This window comes from Salvelinus fontinalis, chromosome 1 (assembly GCF_029448725.1).
Source record: "Salvelinus fontinalis isolate EN_2023a chromosome 1, ASM2944872v1, whole genome shotgun sequence".
NCBI classification, from domain to species: Eukaryota; Metazoa; Chordata; class Actinopteri; order Salmoniformes; family Salmonidae; genus Salvelinus; species Salvelinus fontinalis.
This window is the reverse complement of record NC_074665.1, coordinates 34089000-34107419: the sequence shown is the minus strand read 5'-3', so window position 1 is coordinate 34107419 and position 18420 is coordinate 34089000. Positions and strand designations below refer to the sequence as shown.

The 18420-nt window shown below is 39.6% G+C and overlaps 1 protein-coding gene across 1 annotated transcript in view; it reads right to left on the bottom strand.

Annotated features, from left to right (window-relative positions):
* Window positions 1-12738, bottom strand: part of LOC129853504 (phosphoinositide 3-kinase adapter protein 1-like) — a 31937-nt gene extending 19199 nt beyond the window's left edge. Inside the window, exons 1-6 of the mRNA XM_055919626.1 lie at window positions 12435-12738; window positions 11162-11587; window positions 10457-10686; window positions 2397-2541; window positions 2032-2174; window positions 1058-1190 (exon numbers count right to left, since the gene is read on the bottom strand). Of these exons, the coding sequence (XP_055775601.1) occupies window positions 1058-1190; window positions 2032-2174; window positions 2397-2541; window positions 10457-10686; window positions 11162-11587; window positions 12435-12489 (1132 nt within the window). The 5' untranslated portion in view covers window positions 12490-12738. The remainder of the gene's footprint in view (window positions 1-1057; window positions 1191-2031; window positions 2175-2396; window positions 2542-10456; window positions 10687-11161; window positions 11588-12434) is intronic.
* Window positions 12739-18420: the final 5682 nt, after the last annotated feature.

Here is an 18420-nt window from a genome sequence, read left to right as displayed (position 1 = left end):
CCTGATTGAACTTCTCAAAAACCCACCTAAACAAGCCTAAATCCTGGGGAACATGTTCTGTGGACCAATGAAATGAAATTAGAGCTCTTTGGCAATACAGATCAGTGTTGTGTTTCCTGACAAACAAATTAAGCATTCAAAGAAAATAACAACCTCCCTGCAGTCAAATATGGGGAGGTTTAATAATGCTTTTCTGGGTTGCTTTGCTGCCTCTGGTACTGGGAGCCTTGAATGCGTGCAAGACATCATGAAATCATCAGATTATCAGGTGTTTTGGAGTCCAATGTTCAACCCGGTGTCCAAAAACTGGGTCCCCATTGAAGGTTATGGGTCTTTCAGCAGGAAAACGACCCCAAACACACATCAGAAAGCACCCAGGAATGGTTCCGTAAGAGATGCTGGACTGTTTTGGAGTGTCCAGCGAAGAGTCCAGATCTGAATCACATCCAAAACTTATGGCGAGATCTGAAAACAGCAGTTGGTGGAAGGCACCCTTTAAACATTGAAGAATTAGAGCAGTTTGTTGCTAAAAAAGTGGGCCAAATTGCCAGTGGAAAGCTGCAGTAAACAAGAAGCATTTGTCTGTATTTATCTTGGCCAAAAGCTGTGCTAGCTCCTGGGTGGCAATAATTTTGGCAATGCCATTTATCTTTATTTTCTTAATTAAAATAGTAAACTTAAGTTTAAAAAAAATGCAATATTGAAAATCCAATTACAAGGTCTGATGGCCAAATGTTTAAATGTCAAATTATTTTACAAGAAATAGGGGAAAGTGCAATGGTGCCAATATATTCGGCCGCAACTGAATCACTTGATTTGAAATAATATGATTTTATAAAATGCCTAACTGAGATTAGTTGAATTGTTTGAGGAACTCCCTTTACTCTCTTGTGAAAAATCTACAACAATGTAGTGTAAGTATTCACTAGAAACTAGCTAGCACATTGTTTTTCCTTACAACAAAAACACGCATAGCAGTTTCAATAGAACTGTTAGTGTGTAGACAAGCAAATGTATCATTCCATTATATTTTCTGGTCAAAATGTAAAGCACTTACATGCAGCCATATTGTCTTTCTCGATCTGTCTGATTCCAAACACATGAAGTTCACTTGCAGGAATCCTGCCTTTTAACGAGTCTGTCAGCATATTGTCAAGTGACTCTGTGGCATTGGATGTGATATTGAATGCCTAGAAACATAGAAATGAACAACACACTATTGATGGAAATAGAATATGTTCTAAAGAATTTAAATATAAATGTTTTTTAGGTTTCCTTGAAGCTTTAGTCTGTGTGAAATGCAATGTAGCCTCCAATGAAAATGTAGACATTTGACATAACTGCAGGCAACAGGAGATGGCCTCTTAAGCCCTTTTAATGACAGCGTATTCGCCATATGTTAGCTTTCAGTCAAACTGCACAAAAACGAAACCGAAACTTAAGTTTAGGCAGTAATTCCAACTGGTTAAGGTTAGGGTTAAGGTTTGGGATAGGGTTAAAACAGAAAAAACTAAAATAGCAAAACGAGTGCTTATCACTGGGATGGAACCCCCGATGCTTGGAGCCGTAGCTTGCATTTTAAGCCCATCCCCAGCACCTTAGCTTGTTGCAAGCCTAGTAAATTGTAACAGGGACTCGCATTTGTGGCACAAATCCCATTCAAGTCATGGTACCGATATTAGCCTTTTTCATACATCATGTTCAAATCATCTAAAAGTGATTTTGTTGAGCTTCACAATGAATTTGAGATACTTTCGGATGATTTGGACAAAATTCTAATATCGGTACCAGGACTTGGATTTGGCACAAATGATCAAATGTTTGCATTTGGAAACAGTGCCATGGAAACTTAAACAAAGCATGGATTGCTGTCAAACCTTGTCCATAGACTGCTTACAGGGTTAAGAAACCAATATGTCATTTTGTATTTTGGGTGAATTATCCCTTTCAAAATCAATTATTTAGAGGTGTTGAAAACAGAGTTTGTCAGTCTTCAGTATTCTGTTTTTACCCCATACTGAGCACTCTCACCTGACACATAAAATCCATGGGAGCAGCTGCAAGTTCAAGGTAACGACTGACTTCTCCCATGGCTGTGTAGTATGTTACAGGCCTCAAACAGACTGGTGAGTCGTTGCCATGCAGAGTGAGTGACATCTCTCCTGCTGGCATATCTGGTAAAGATAACATTTACCTGGGTTAGCATTCTTTATCTACTGTACAGAATAGTGGCTGGCAAATCACTTCAAGTTATTCACATTGGTCAAAGAAATGTCCACAATAAGAATGTAATAGTGAAATAGAATAATAAGTGAAAGTGAAACAGAAGACTGGGTAAGTGGTCTAAATGTTCCTCTATAGCTTTGCTATAAAGTCTCTAAAGGTAGCCTACTTACCAGGCGCATTAACACTGATGGTGTATTCATTCTCCAAAATCCCTACAACCCGTTTTGCAGCTAAATCTTTAGAGGAAAACTCCACCTCCATTTTCAATTGGTTGTCCAGTTTATTTGAAAAGATTATGAAAATAGTTGCATGGTCCTGTAAAACATGTACAGTCATCATGGAGACATCAGATACTGGAAGAAATTGTATTCTAGGCTTAATAGGAGTTGGCAACAAAAAAACTGTAATTGCAAATAAAGTTGTCCGGGGCTGATTATAATTTGAGTGTAATTTAAGGGCGTGCCTCGATATGAATCAAGAAATAATCAGACAAATTCACACACCAAAAATGATAGTAACAAAGAGGCATGGTTGTCCAATACCATACACTCCAACAACTGTTACAATTATGACAGTATCATGTACATTGCCTTCAGAAAGTATTCTTCCCCCTTGACTCACTTTGTTGTGTTGCATCCGGAATTAAAAATGTATTAAATATATATTTTTCTCGCCCATCTACACACAATACCCAATCATGACAAATTGAAAACATGTTTTTAGAAATGTTTTCAAATTTATTGAAAATTAAATATAGAAACATCTCATTTACATAAGTATTCACAACCTCGAGACGATTACAGCTGTGAGTCTTTCTAGGTAAGCCTCTAAGAGCATTGCACACCTGGATTGTACTATATTCTAAAAAAATTCTTCAAGCTCTGTCAAGTTGCTCGTTGATCGTTGCTAGACAGACATTTTCAAGTCTTGCCATAGATTCTTATATTTAGCCTTGTGTTTTAGGTTATTGTCCTGCTGAAAGGTGAATTTAAACTCCCAGTTGTAAGGGCTGTCTCTCTCCTCATCCTCGGACGAGGAGAGAAGGATCATCAGACCAAAATGCAGCAGTAGGGAAATAGGCCATCTCTTTATTTGAAAAAACTATGGCAACACGAAAAACAAAACAAGAAAACGACGTTGACGAAACCTGAACATAAACTTACATAACTAAACGTAAACTCACGGACAGGAAACAGACGACATCAAAATAAACGAACAGCCAAACAGTCCCGTATGGTACATACATTCGACGACACAGGAGACAATCACCCACAAACAAACAGTGGGAACACCCTACCTAAATATGACTCTTAATTAGAGGAGAACGCAAAACACCTGCCTCTAATTAAGAGCCATACCAGGCAACCAAAACCAACATAGAAACAGATAACATAGACTGCCCACCCAAAACACATGCCCTGACCTAAACACATACAAAAAACAACATAAAACAGGTCAGGACCGTTACACCAGTGTCTGTTGGAAAGCAGACTGAACCAGGTTTTCCTCTAGGATTTTGCCTGTGCTTAGTTCTATTCAGTTTCTTTTTATCCTAAAAACTCCCTAGTCTTTGCCGATGACAAACATATCCATAACATGATGCAGCCACCACAATGCTTGAAAATATGGAGAGTGGTACTCAGTGATGTGTTGGTTTTGCCCCAAACATAACGCTTTGTATTTAGGACATAGCCAATTTCTTTGCCACATTTTTTGCAGTTTTACTTTAGTGCGTAATTGCAAACAGGATGCATGTTTTAGAAAAAAAATGTTTCTGTACAGGCTTCCTTCTTTCCACTCTGTCATTTAGGTTAGTATTGTGGACAGTGGCAGCCCGTCATTCAGGGCAGGTGGGGCTGTAAGGCTCTGCCCCACCTGTTTAGCAAATAAATAAATGTTTTATTAAATACAGTCCCAGTCAAAAGTTTGGACACACCTAGTCATTCCAGGGTTTTTCTTTATTTTTTTTACTATTTTCTACATTGTAGAATAATAGTGAAGACATCACAACTATGAAACAACACATATGGAATCATGTAATAACCAAAAAAGTGTTCAACAAATCAAAATATATGTTATATTGTCACGTTCCTGACCGGTTTTCTTTTATTTTGTATGTGTTAGTCGGTCAGGGCGTGAGTTTGGGTGGGCAGTCTATGTTATGTGTTTCTATGTTGGTAAAGGGTGACTTGGTATGGTTCTCAATTAGATGCAGGTGGTTTTCATTTCCTCTGATTGAGAGCCATATTAAGGTAGGTGTTTTCACATTGATTGTTGTGGGTGGTTGTCTCCTGTGTCTGTGTTTGTCGCGCCACACGGGACTGTCTTGGTTTGTTTGTACGTTCGTTCTTTTGTGTAGTCATTTTCCTGTTCGTGAGTTCTTCGTTGTATGTAAGTTCGCATGTCCAGGTCTGTCTACGTCGTTTGTTATTTTGTTAGTTATTCAAGTATAGTTCGTTTTTGTCTTGTTCAATAAATTCATTATGTCCTATGACAACGCTGCATTTTGGTCGAATCCCTGCTCCTCCTCTTCGGAAGAACATATCTTATATTTGATATAACATATATTTGAGATTCTTCAGTAGCCACCCATGGCCTTGATGACATCTTTGCACACGCTTGAATGAGTAGGTGTGTCCAAACGTTTGGTACTGTATGTATATATATTGTTGTTGCATGTTATTTTGGCATCTATGTGTCACATATCAGTTTGCAAACAATGTAAAAAAAACAACTATGTTTTCCTTGAGTTAATAAAGCTGCATACAAACATGGTATAAGGCCGCTCCAAAATGCAGGTGTAAGGCCTCTCCAAAATGCAGGTGTTTCAGCCTAGCTCAGTACTTCCTGTGGTGGAGGGGGCTGCCAGCGAAAGTACAGAGCATAGGCGTTGGTAATCTTCTCTAGTTGCGCAGTGATTGGCTCAGTGTTCTGTCACTCATGGGGACACTACGTCACCGCCGAATCCACAGGAAGAGCTAAGCAGTTCAAGCCCCATTGGGTGCTGTCATAGATTTACATTAGAAGTGCCCGTCCAAAAAGTCTCAAGGTCATTAGCTACAGATAAAATGACGTTAAATCACATTATATTAACCGTAGCTTTGATTAGACTGATGTCAACATCATACTTTCACAATATTAGCTAGCAAGCTAGACAAGCAGTCTGGGTCTGGGTTTAAGGATTTATAACATCCGCCTGAAAGGGTCTTATTTCCAGGCTTAAAAGGATAAACATTCACACGCAACACCATGGGCCAGAAAAGGTTAAATACATTGACCAGGCTGTCAATCCATCATGACTTCTGCCGCATTCAAAACAACTGGAAACTCGGAACTGGGAAATCTCAGACTTCAGTGTGTTCAAGACAACTGGGAACTCGGGGGACAAAACTAGCTTGGACTGGGAAAATACGTTTTGAACGGTCATCCAACTCGAAATTCCAAGTCGGGAACTCAGGCCTCTTTCTAGAGCTACAACCTGAAGATCACTGATGTCATGATTCAACCTTGTTTTTTTCATAGTTCCCTGTTGACTTGAAAGCACCATAAATCCAGAGAACGTAGTAAGCTGTTAGTAGCCCATCACCCTAAGAATGTGGTCCCTCTCCCCCACAGAAGTGGCCTAATGTTCTGACTTGGTGGTGCACATGTAGTCTATAGCCTGTTGTAGAGAAATGTCATAATCAAATATTGTAAGCCCTTTCATTGTCTGCTTACATGCCCCTGTTATTTATCCTACAGTTCTGACTTGGTGCACGGGGAGAATATTGTAAGAATGGCCCATGTTCTGAATTCTGTCACTGTACATTTCAAAAATTGCTGAGCAAATTGTTTTATTAACTACTAGCTCATTAATGTCTTAATCGAAATTACGGCTTGCCGTAATTGGCTTATCCGCTCATTGTTCCTTTATGCCATAGTTTGTACATCTCAATTGTTATATTCCTTACAGTATATACTGTAGGTCTATCTCATTAGTATCTTATTCATCATTTTAGATCATGTTGGAATGATTTCATTGCTTTGCTTACTTTGTGTATTATAATTAGCTCATGTTCATTTCTTCACGAGAAGGGGATATTATATAATGTTGTTGGGTCTGTAACCATGTTTGCCAGTGACAGTCTTTTCCCATTCAAAACGTTCAGTAATAGACCCATGTAATTCCAGTTGATATTGTTAGGGTTGTTTTGTTTGCACAATACACTGTCAGTTCATCGGTATATTGTCTATAAAAGTAGATCGTCGTGATTGTATTTTCCTTCCTTTTTAGACCACATAAGCCTAATAAAATATTAAAATGTTATGTAGTGGCTTTGCTGGCATTTTATTTTTTGTATTTTTTAAAAATGTAACCTTTATTTAACTAGGCAAGCCAGTTAAGAACAAATTCAGATTTACAATGACGACCTACTGGGGAACAGCAGGTTAACTGCCTTGTACAAGGGCAGAACAACAGATTTTTACCTTGTCAGCACGGGGATTCGATCCAGCAACCTTTCGGTTACTGGCCCAACGCTTTTTAAAAAACTGGTTGAGTTGGCCCCACCAAGATTACATGCTATATTCACCACTGATTGTGGAGTAACTACGATGTTGTTGATCCATCCTCAGTTTTCTGCTATCACAGCCATTAAACTCTTTAACTGATTGTAAAGTCACCATTGGCCTCTAGTGAAATCCCTGAGCGGTTCCCTTTCCTCTCCGGCAACTGAGTTAGGAAGGATGTCTATATTTTTGTAGTGACTGGGTGTATTGATACACCATCCAAAGTGTAATTATTAACTTCCCCATGCTCAAAGGGATATTCAATGTCTGTTTTTGTTTTATTTTTACCCATCTACCAATAGGTACCCTTCTTTGCGAGGCATTGGAAAACCTCCCTTTTCTTTGTGGTTGAATCTGTGTTTGAAATTCACTGCTCGGCTAAGTGACATTTAACGATAATTGTATGTGTGGGGTACAGACATGAGGTAGTCATTAAACAACTTTTTATGTGACTTGTTAAGCAAATTGTTGCTCCTGAACTTATTTAGGCTTGCCATAACAAAGGGGTTGAATACTTATTGACTGAAGACATTTCAGATATTCATTTGTTATTAATTTGTAAACATTTCTAAAAACATAATTCCACTTTGACATTATGAGGTGTGTGTGTGTGTGTGTGTGTGTGTGTGTGTGTGTGTGTGTGTGTGTGTGTGTGTGTGTGTGTGTGTGTGTGTGTGTGTGTGTGTGTGTGTGTGTGTGTGTGTGTGTGTGTGTGTGTGTGTGTGTGTGTGTGTGTGTGTGTTTGTAGGCCAGTGACCAAAACATCTCAATGTAATCCATTAGAACCCATCTCTAAGTACATTGATTACTTTATTAAGCCTTTTCTGCCGTCACTCCCAGCCTATCTTCAAAATACCACAGATGTGTTGAACAAAATTAAGGAATTGAACAATATAGGTACAGCTTCCTTTTTAGTCACCATGGATGTGGAGTCTCTATACACCACCATTGAACATGAACAAGGATTGGCAGCTATGCACCATTTCTTGAGTACCCGGCCTGCGACTGAGATGCCTCCTACAGAATTCATTGTCTCAGTGACTCAATGGACTCTTAATAATAACATCTTTATCTTTCAGGACCGTATTACTAAACAGGTCAAAGGATGTGCCATGGGAGCTTGCTACAGCCCTTCCTACGCGGTTTGTACTTGGGTAAATGGGAAAATGATTTCGTTTTGGATCAGAAGATGAACTTATTTCCTTCCACCAATACCTTAACAGCATTAACCCTAACATCAAACTAACTATGGAGTACAGCAAGGAAAACATTCATTTTTTGGACCTTGACATCAGTAAAAATGACAAAGGTTGTTTGCACACATCAATCTTTAGGAAGTCTAAAGACGGGAATACCATTCTGAGGGCAGACAGCTTTCACCCCAAAAGGCTAAAAGAGAACATTCCATATGGCCAATTCCAAAGACTCCGCAGAATTTGTGATCAGGAAACAGACTACAGTGTCAAATCTGCTGAATTGGAGAACCGCTTCTTGAATCGGGGCTACAGCGCTCAGGTCCTGAAAGATGCAGGGCCGGATGACCGGATGACTTGACAGAGAGAACTTGTTGCTAAGGGGAGTGCCTCGTGATACATCAGAGAGAGTGTATTTTGTTACAAAATACAGCACTGAAGCAGAGAACATTAAAAGTATAATTAAAAATAATTGGGGAATCGTCCAAAATGATACGCTACTACGCCAAGTCTTCCCAGAGCCACCAATAATAAGCTTTAAGAGATGTCCTACCCTAAATGACAAATTAATTCACAGCTATCTTCCTGGTGATGCTCAAAAAACTTGGTTAGATCACAAACCCAAGGGCTCTTTTAAATGCAACCAGTGCAACCATCGCAGAAATATTGCACAGGAAAAGTATTTTGTTGACACAGCTTCTAAAATGGAGTATTACGTCAAGCATTTCATTAACTGCAAAACCACTCATGTCATCTATAGATCGGAATGTCCACAGTGCAAGATGTTCTACATAGGACGGACAATGAGAAGACCTCAAGACCGCTTAGCGGAACACAAGTATGCCATACGGGTAGGCAACGAAGACTACCCCATGGCAAGGCACTACAAGTCCTTACACCATGGCAACCCTGCCTCCCTACAAGCTATGGGTATTGGTCATGTTCCGGCCTCAATTAGAAAAGGGGACTGTCTTAAACGGCTAACCCAAAGGGAAAGTTTTGGGATTTCCAAATTACAGGCCACTAAGTACCCTGATTATATTAAGATATGGATTTTTCACCTTTTCTGTAGGGTCGTGATAGGTCCATTTGCTGTCATCCGGTGGACATTTTGCTCTATTGCCCTCAGCTAAACTCAGCAAAAAAAGAAACGTCCCTTTTTCAGGACCCTGTCTTTCAAAGATAATTCATAAAAATCCAAATAACTTCACAGATCTTCATTGTAAAGGATTTAAACACTGTTCCCCATGCTTGTTCAATGAATCGTAAACAATCCATGAACATGCACCTGTGGAACGGTTGTTAAGACACTAACAGCTTACAGACAGTAGGCAATTAAGGCCACAGTTATGAAAACTTAGGACACTAAAGAGGCCTTTCTACTGACTCTGAAAAACACCAAAAGAAAGATGCCCGGGGTCCCTGCTCATCTGCGTAAACTACAATTCCACCCAGAAATGTCCCGGAACTTGCAGGTGCCTTGGTGGAAGAGTAGGGTAACATCTTACAGCAAGAACTGGCAAATCTGGTGCAGTCCATGAGGAGATGCACTGCAGTACTTAATGCAGCTGGTGGCCACACCAGACACTGACTGTTACTTTTGATTTTGACCCCCCCTTTGTTCAGGGACACATTATTCCATTTCTGTTAGTCACATGTCTGTGAAACTTGTTCAGTTTATGTCTCAGTTGTTGGATCTTGTTATGTTCATAAAAATATTTACACATGTTAAGTTTGCTGAAAATAAATGCAGTTGACAGTGAGAGGACGTTTCTTTTTTTGCTGAGTTTATGTTTAGACTGTTGTTGTCCATGTTTGCTGTGTACGATGGAATAGATTACTTTCCTTTTCTTGGCACTTTGCCCAGTCATATTTAAGGTTAGAACTACCTATCTAGGCGTTCTGATGCTTCTAGCTTGGAGTAAACAATGTTGATAAGATATCTACAATATTTCACTTTTTAATATGTATAGTATTGCTTACTAGGTGTTGTCCAATCAATGTTGTAACCACTCACTCTTCTAATTAGGGCTGATTGGAAAAAGCTGTTTAAAAGAGGACATTGCATTATCATTTCTTTGTACTCCCTGATGAAGGCCATGCAGATTTTTAAAACTTTGTTTCTATTGAACATGCCATACAAATTATGTCATTTTAGTTAATTATATGAAGAGTGCCTTGGTCCTCTGTTCTTTGTGATAACCAATTTACCCCTTTTACCAAAGAGCACCTTCTGTCTACCAAAATCTACTATTGTGTACCTTAGTAGCGCTTCCCTTCCTCCTCTTTTTCTTCTACAAGTTAATCAATTTTAAATTCAGTCTGCAAAACAACAAATGTGGAAAAAATCAAGAGGTCTGAACACTTTCTGAAGGCACTGTACAATGTACCATTAATCTTTCCTTATGCTGTGCTGTCCAGAATCAATCTTTGAACGTTGTTCAGTGCCATTACAGCGTTGTCTATAAAGTATGTTAAGCAATTCTTACCCCACATAGAACTCTGTTTGGTTGTACAGTGAGGCAGGCGGGATGTGTGGGGCTCGTTGCCTGGTTTGGGTGGACCTCTGTTCTCACGTTGGCACTGTCATCCTGGACACACTCTGGTTCTGTCACTGACTCGTCCTCTGTCCCCTCAGCTTTGCGGTTCTTGACCACAGGGATTTTTGCTTCTGTTGTTGCCATAGCTTCCACATCATGTTCAGCCTCTTCTGTATTACCTTTTGAATACAAAGTCAAAATAAAAACCTATCGGTAGGTATAGGTTGAAAATTGTGGAATGGGTGAGTTTAGTGAACTGAAAGTTTAGCCTGTAAGTTCACAACTAGATGGTATATAATTCAGTAATGGTTACATCCACTTTAAACAGAGAAACAAAAGCCCAAGCGGAACTTCTGTCTGAATGTTATGAGAATCTGGCTATATCTGGCTCCCGAGTGCAGCAGCGGTCTAAGGCACTGCAGCTCCGTGCTAGAGGTGTCACTACGGACACCCTAGTTCGAATACAGGCTGTTTCACAACCGGCTGTGATTGGGAGTCCCATAGGGCAGTGCATAACTGTCCCAGCGTTGTCTGGCGTCGTTGTAAATAATAATTTGTTCTCAACTGACTTGCCTTGTTAAATATAGGTTACAAAAATATATAAAATGTAATATACTTTCCCCAAACTTGATAAGGGTATTATAGTGAACATACTGTCAGCAATGGATTGTAGAATGGTGGAGATGTAGAGAGCAGGCTCATCTTCAGGATAAAGTTTTCTCCAGCTCTGCCAGTCCTCAAACCATTCAGTCGATATGTCATCCTCTGACATTCCACACAACAGCGCCACCACTCTGTGTGGAGGGTGTAGGAGTCTCTGAAAAGTACCCAGGACTTCAGGGTCATCTAGAATGTCTAGGAATGCGGCTGTCAGTAGCAGCACAATGCATTTACTATCGTGGAAAATGTTGAAGTCACATCCATGTAGCTGATCAGCACAGTCAACTGCATACAATACGATAGACCTCTTAGGGAACTTCCGTGAAGTCTTCAAGATTTTTTGCAGGTACGTTGCCCATTCCTTAGCCTCGCTAGAATGGGCAATCAACAGCTCGCACGTGGAGTGGAATCCAGACATTGCTGGAAGACAAATCATGGGATCTATTTTATCAATTAATTATTAAAAGATCTATAACTTTTATAAACATAAATGTACTTAATATGCCTACATTTATATCAAATTATCTTTATAGTTCTTTATAGTCAGGGTATTAAAGCTGGGGTTATGCTAAACGTTGCACTAAAACTGTAGACAATGCCAAGTGTCCAAAACAGCCTGAGCTATGAGATTTTAAGGTTAATGTGGTTAGAAGAATCAATAGGCATGCTGTTTGAGATGAGTACAGTCAATAGGAACTGAACAAACATTGATCAGAGTATCAAGTCAAGTTCTTCCCTGTAAACCTAAAAATTAAAGAAACAGCTTCTTTATTGTCAGAAACCACTACATTCGTAGAATTGAGAAACACGCGTCATTTGTCTGAACCAACATTATTATCCACAATCATAAATGTGTTTCAATCATAATGTACAGAAATTGTTTTGCAAAACTTTTGCTGAGATGACATGCAAAAACATGTCACCAATGCTAACTACCTACAGGAAGAGTAAAACACTAACTTCCTTATTTTGAAAGCAAATCTGTAAATGGTTTTTACATTCAGTCAAACTACAAAAAAAAGCAATTTTAACAGATTCTTGAAACATTTTTAGGTATATGTCATATTTAAGTTTCTCAATGAAAACATTCATTAAAACCAAACCCTTTCTTTCTTCCCCGCTGAACTGTTGATTGACCAACGATAGGTTCTACAGTGTGCAGTGAGTGCTTATAGTATTGGTTTGTACAATTAGAAACATTTGTATATTGTTGTCAGGCTAACATCGGACAAAAAAGAAAGACATTTAAGACAAGTTCACTTCTTACCTGTTTCTGAAGACGAGACAACTCTATCCATTGTGAAGTTTGAGAACAGTTGCATCAACTCACCCCGCAGCACAAAACATCTGTCCTTGTCAATGGCTGTCCTTACTTTTTGGAGTCAAGCCCTTCTTTCTTCCCTGCTGAATTTAGGCTCTTCGCATGAACAACTTTCACAAACTAACCCCCTGCGCTGTCATATTAATAGAAACAGTTTCCTGATGTTGAGTGGCACAGCGTCACTTCCTAAAACAGTTACAGCAGTGAGACATTCCCCTGAGAGGAGTGTGAAAGAAATGCAGACGGTATCCTTTAGTAATTTGTGTAGATATGAACTAGTGCTTGCGACATGAGTCGTCTCTTCTCACAAAGTTTGGTTTGTACCAACAAAAACAAGCCTCAGGTCAAAACAATAACGATAGAGCAAACATACGAAGACCACAAAACAGTCATTGTATTTGACACCACCAATAACACACACACACACACACACACACACACACACACACACACACACACACACACACACACACACACACACACACACACACACACACACACACACACACACACACATACACACACACACACACACACACACACACACAGTCTTGTACAGCTAACCTTGTGGGGACGTACAATTCAGTCCCATTCAAAATCCTATTTTCCCTAACCCCTAACCCTAACCCTAAACCTAACCCTAATCCTAACCCGTACTCTTACCCTAACCCTAACCCTAACCCAAAAACCTCAACTTTATCCTAACCCTAAACCTAACCCTAGCTCCTAACCTTAATATTTAACTTAATTCTAACCCTAACACTAATTCTAACCTTAACCCTAAACCCCCTAGAAATAGGATTTGGCCTTGTGGGGACTAACAAAATGTCCCCAGCTGGTCAACTTTTTGTTCGTTTACTATTCTTGTAGGGACATCTGGTCCCCACAAGAATAGTTAAACACGTCCACACACACACACACACACACACACACACACACACACACACACACACACACACACACACACACACACACACACACACACACACACACACACACACACACACACACACACACACACACACACACACACACACCTGATAGTTGTCTCATGTTCCCTTTTTCACTTCCTCACAGATTAAAATGAGTGCTTTTCAATGTCAACCTGAAAATACAACAAAAAGCATGTCAGAGACTGAGGGCTCATGCAAGTTGACGGTATAGGCATGTCTTGTGGTTACACATCATTTACATATTAGACCAAAATATGGCCTCATCAAACAGCCTATTCAGTAAGCATGTATAAAAAATTTAAAAAGTTTGTATTTCTATAGTTATGTGACTACATCGTCATGCATAAAGTATTCACGGCAAAACCACATCACAACACTCATAAGCACCTCTAAGAGGAACCTCTCCCTCAAAGTAATCAAGACAAAGGAGATTGTGGACTACAGGAAAAGGAAGACCGAGCACGCCCCCATTCTTATCGATGGGGTTGTAGTGGAGCAGGTTGAGAGCTTCAAGATCCTTGGCGTCCACATCACCAACAAACTAACATGGTCCAAGCACATCAAGACAGTCGTGAAGAGGGCACTACATAACCTATCCCCCTCAGGAGACTGAAAAGATTTGGCATGGGTCTTCAGATCCTCAAAAGGTTCTACAGTTGCACCATCGAAGAGCATATTGACGGGTTGCATCACTGCCTGGTATGGCAACTGCTCGGCCTCTGACCGCAAGGCACTACAGAGGGTAGTGTGTACTGCCCAGTACATCACTGGGTCCAAGCTTTCTGCCATCCAGGACCTCTGTACCAGGCGGTGTCAGAGAAAGCCCCTACAAATTGTCAGACTCCAGCCACCCTAGTCATAGACTGTTCTCTCTGCTACCCCACAGCAAGCGGTACCGGAGCGCCAAGTCTAGGTCCAAGAGGCTTCTAAACAGCTTCAACCCCCAAGCGATAAGACACCTGAACATCTAATCAAATGGCTACCCAGACTATACAGACTACACTGCTGCTACTCTCTGTTATTATCTATGCATAGTCACTTTAATAACTCCACCTACAAGTACATATTACCTCGACTAAGCAGTGCCCCCGCACAATGACTCTGTACCGGTATCCCCTGTTTATAGCCTCGCTATTGTTATTTTACTGCTGCTCTTTAATTATTTTTTACTTTTATTTCTTATTTAAGGTATTTTCCTTAAAATTGCATTGTTGGTTAAGGGCTTGTAAGTAAGCATTTCACTGTAAGGTCTACACCTATTGTAATCGGCGCATGTGACAAATAAAATTTGAATTGATTTCGATTTGATTTCCAGAACTTTATTGTGTATACACTGACACATGCCCAGAATAGGGCTAGTGATGCCACCAGAGGGCAGCACGTCATTACTGAATACAAACACTAACTCCAGCTCCAACTCCACACACACTCATACCTATCATTGATCAAAATCCAATTCGAGAGTTATATGAGACTGATACTTCCACTAGTTTTTGCACTTATCTAAAAATGAAATCAGTTGGTGCTCCAGCTATGAAATCATGCTGCACTTCTTTTTTCTGTTTAATAACAGATTGTGTGTGTGTGTGTGTGTGTGTGTGTGTGTGTGTGTGTGTGTGTGTGTGTGTGTGTGTGTGTGTGTGTGTGTGTGCGCGTGCGCGTGCGCGTGTGCGTGTGTGTGTGTGTGTGTGTACAGTACCAGTTAAAAGTTTGGACACACCTACTCATTCAAGGGTTTTTCTTTATTTTGACTATTTTCAACATTGTAGAATAACAGTGAAGACATCAAAACTATGAAATAACACATATGGAATCATGTAGTAATAAAAAAATGGTTAAACAAATCAAAATATATTTTACATTTGAGATTCTTCAAAGTAGCCACTTTTGCACATTCTTGGCATTCTCTCAACTAGCTTCATGAGGAATGCTTTTGCTGAATGCGGAAGGAGTTCCCACATATGCTGTGCACTTGTTGGCTGCTTTTCCTTCATTCTGCGGTCCAACTCATCCCAAACCATCTCAATTGGGTTGAGGTCTGGTGATTGTGGAGGACAGGTCATCTGATGCAGCACTCCATCACTCCATCATAGTTGTGATGTCGTCTCTATTATTCTACAATGTAGAAAATTGTAAAAATAAAGAAAAACACTTGAATGAGTAGGTGTGTCCAAGCTTTTGACTGGGACTGTATATGTAATATTTTTTTATCTCCTTCCCTGAAAGTATGTTGCCTTTTTAATAGTTCTAATAAACGCTCACTTCTGAAACTGCCTCTGAAGAGTCTGGTGATCCATGACCTGTCTCTAAGTACAATTTCCTGTGGAAAAAGTCCCCTAATTTCTTTTAACTCGGCCATTAGCTACCATAAGCATGACCGTACCTTTACCTTTTGTTTGGGTTCCCTCAAAACTACTGTGTATTAAGTGGCTCAAGTCAAATCCCAGCAGCCTAAGTTTAATAAGAGTATATTTTGCTCCTATATTTTAACCTTGTTATCCAATATCCTGTCTTTTATTCCTCAGTGAGTGTTCAGCACATGGGTTTGACCTTACCAGAGAGCCAGACTCCGTTCAGAGCAGGAGGCTGGGCCTACACTGCAGTATGTCAAAACAAAAGTTCATTGTTTTTTAAATCTAGACTTTTTTTTAAAAGTATACTTCTGGACCATTGTTCTGTCAAGAAAACAAAAAAACGACCAAAATTCGAAATCTCTACAGATGCATTTCAACAAGCTCAGAATTCGTGCATTCTCTGATTTGAACCCAATTGTCAAGAGCATGATGAATCTGTGTGAAGTGTCAGTAAATAGTATCCTTGACTATGTACACCTCTGCATGTACTGTGTAACAGTCAATGAAAGAATACCAGCCATTGTCAATACTTCCCATTTGTCTTTTCCCTTCCACTGTATTGACCTCAACCCTGTAGTACATGATATCTAGTAAGTTGACCTTGCAGTGTCACATTTCTATTGAGAGAAGAAATGATTTAAAGGTGGAATATTTGAGAGTTGGGAATCATGCCTAGTCTACTATAGGGAAATCTGCTGTTCAGCTCAGTTGAATGCTTGGAGATGGCATAATTTATAATTTGACAAAATTATAGAAAAAGCGTGACCCATATAATTATAACCCTGGCCACTGTCATTCTCAACAAAAGTTACACTTGTGCATGTTCATAAACAGTGGAAATATTCAACCGCCATGAATATAGGGCAGCTTCTCTGTCTGAAAATCTTACCATCATTTCCCTGGGATATGTTTAACCTCTCATCTCAAAGATATGATTGGGATTTGAAGTGATATCTTGAAATGTTCTTAAATGAATTAATTTTATCAGAAATGGGACATAATGTGTTGGGGATTTCAGTTAGAAAAACACTTCTTAGAGTAGAGTGAGGTATCATTTCAAAAAGGTGGAGTATGATTTTGCCTATTCATTTGACTCACAGCAGGACAAAAGAGAACTATATTGCAATGCACGGCATGGACGGAGCCACAAGAGCACAATGGGCCAGACCAGAACTGTACATCTCGCATTACAGGAAGACACTCATGTAACCTGCTCACTTACTGTACTTCCCCATCCTAGGAGACATATCTGGATCCACCCACATATCTGCATTAGTAATAAGGGAGTTTTTCGGGAGTTTTAAGTGGAGAGAAACCAGAAACAAGTTGCACTTACAACCTAAGGATGTGGAGTGAAATCTTGAAATGGAAAACTGAAATAGGGGGTGGTAGCTGAAATGTTATTTGGATGATAGCCTGCATAAAAAAAGGGACTATGAATCAGCAGCAGGGCTCATTGTGATAAGGAAATAGGTCTAACGTTACCTGATCTGGTATAATGTGGACCAATTACCACTCCATTGCACTTCATTACAGGACTGTAATAGGGCCGGGTTCAGCTCTCCAGTTGGAGTGGCCGAAGCGAAATTGAGTCCTCATTGATAATATGATAACAAGTGATAGTGAGAGGCCCCTCCCAACAAATTATTGAAATGTATAGTTGATAGGGGAAACACTATAACCTCATTTGGTAAACAGCTGGCCAGCAGTTGTGGCAAGATGTCCCTCAGACAGAATGAGATGCTTATGGAAGGAAATCTAAAACAGTTTGAGAATAGTTTTAGACCCTGCACATGGAGTCTTGTACCTAATGAAAATATATTCAGGTGATTTTATTTCCACACTCATATTAGGCCACACAAATACATCTTCGGGAAATATACTTCTGTGCTTGAGCTCTGTTTTGCCCTCAGAGGTTACTGTACAAAATATGAGAACATATTTGCAATTATTTTAATTGGTACTTACATTTGGATCATCACACTGCATGTTTTTGTGCCCGTTAATAATACACTCTTCAACAAGTTTTTCAAGTTTGAGCATCAGTACTGCACTTGGGACTGAGGATTTCCCAATGTGGTCTCATTAGAACATTTCAAAGTTGTGACATTTTATCATTGTAACCTACATGTATATGTCACCAAAACGTACACATTAGCAATATGTCATTTGCAGCGACATATTACTTATATACTGTATTGTCTGGATTTCCAGAAATCATTAGATACAACACAGTGGCACAAATGACAAAACAAGTATAAGTACTGTATGTCACTCCAATATTCCCCCAGTGTTTTCATACTTTGAGGTAGAATATATCGTATGTTGTGCCTGAGTACCTGAGCAATGTTTGTTTCCCTTGATAAAACTGCTCCATTTGTAGCTCAGAAATAAATCAAATAAACCTATGTCAGACATACATTTTCCAATCCATCAAGGTAATCAGATTCTGCTTACCTGAATTGGAACTATTCTAAAATGTTATTAACAACTTAAATGGAGTTCAGGTCGAGAAAGCCCACACAAGGGAAATGATGAGCAAACAGCAGGATAAGATTCCAATTATCATTTAAACAAGCATTGCATTGACTAGCAAGGAGGAAAATAGGATTGACATTTCCCTCA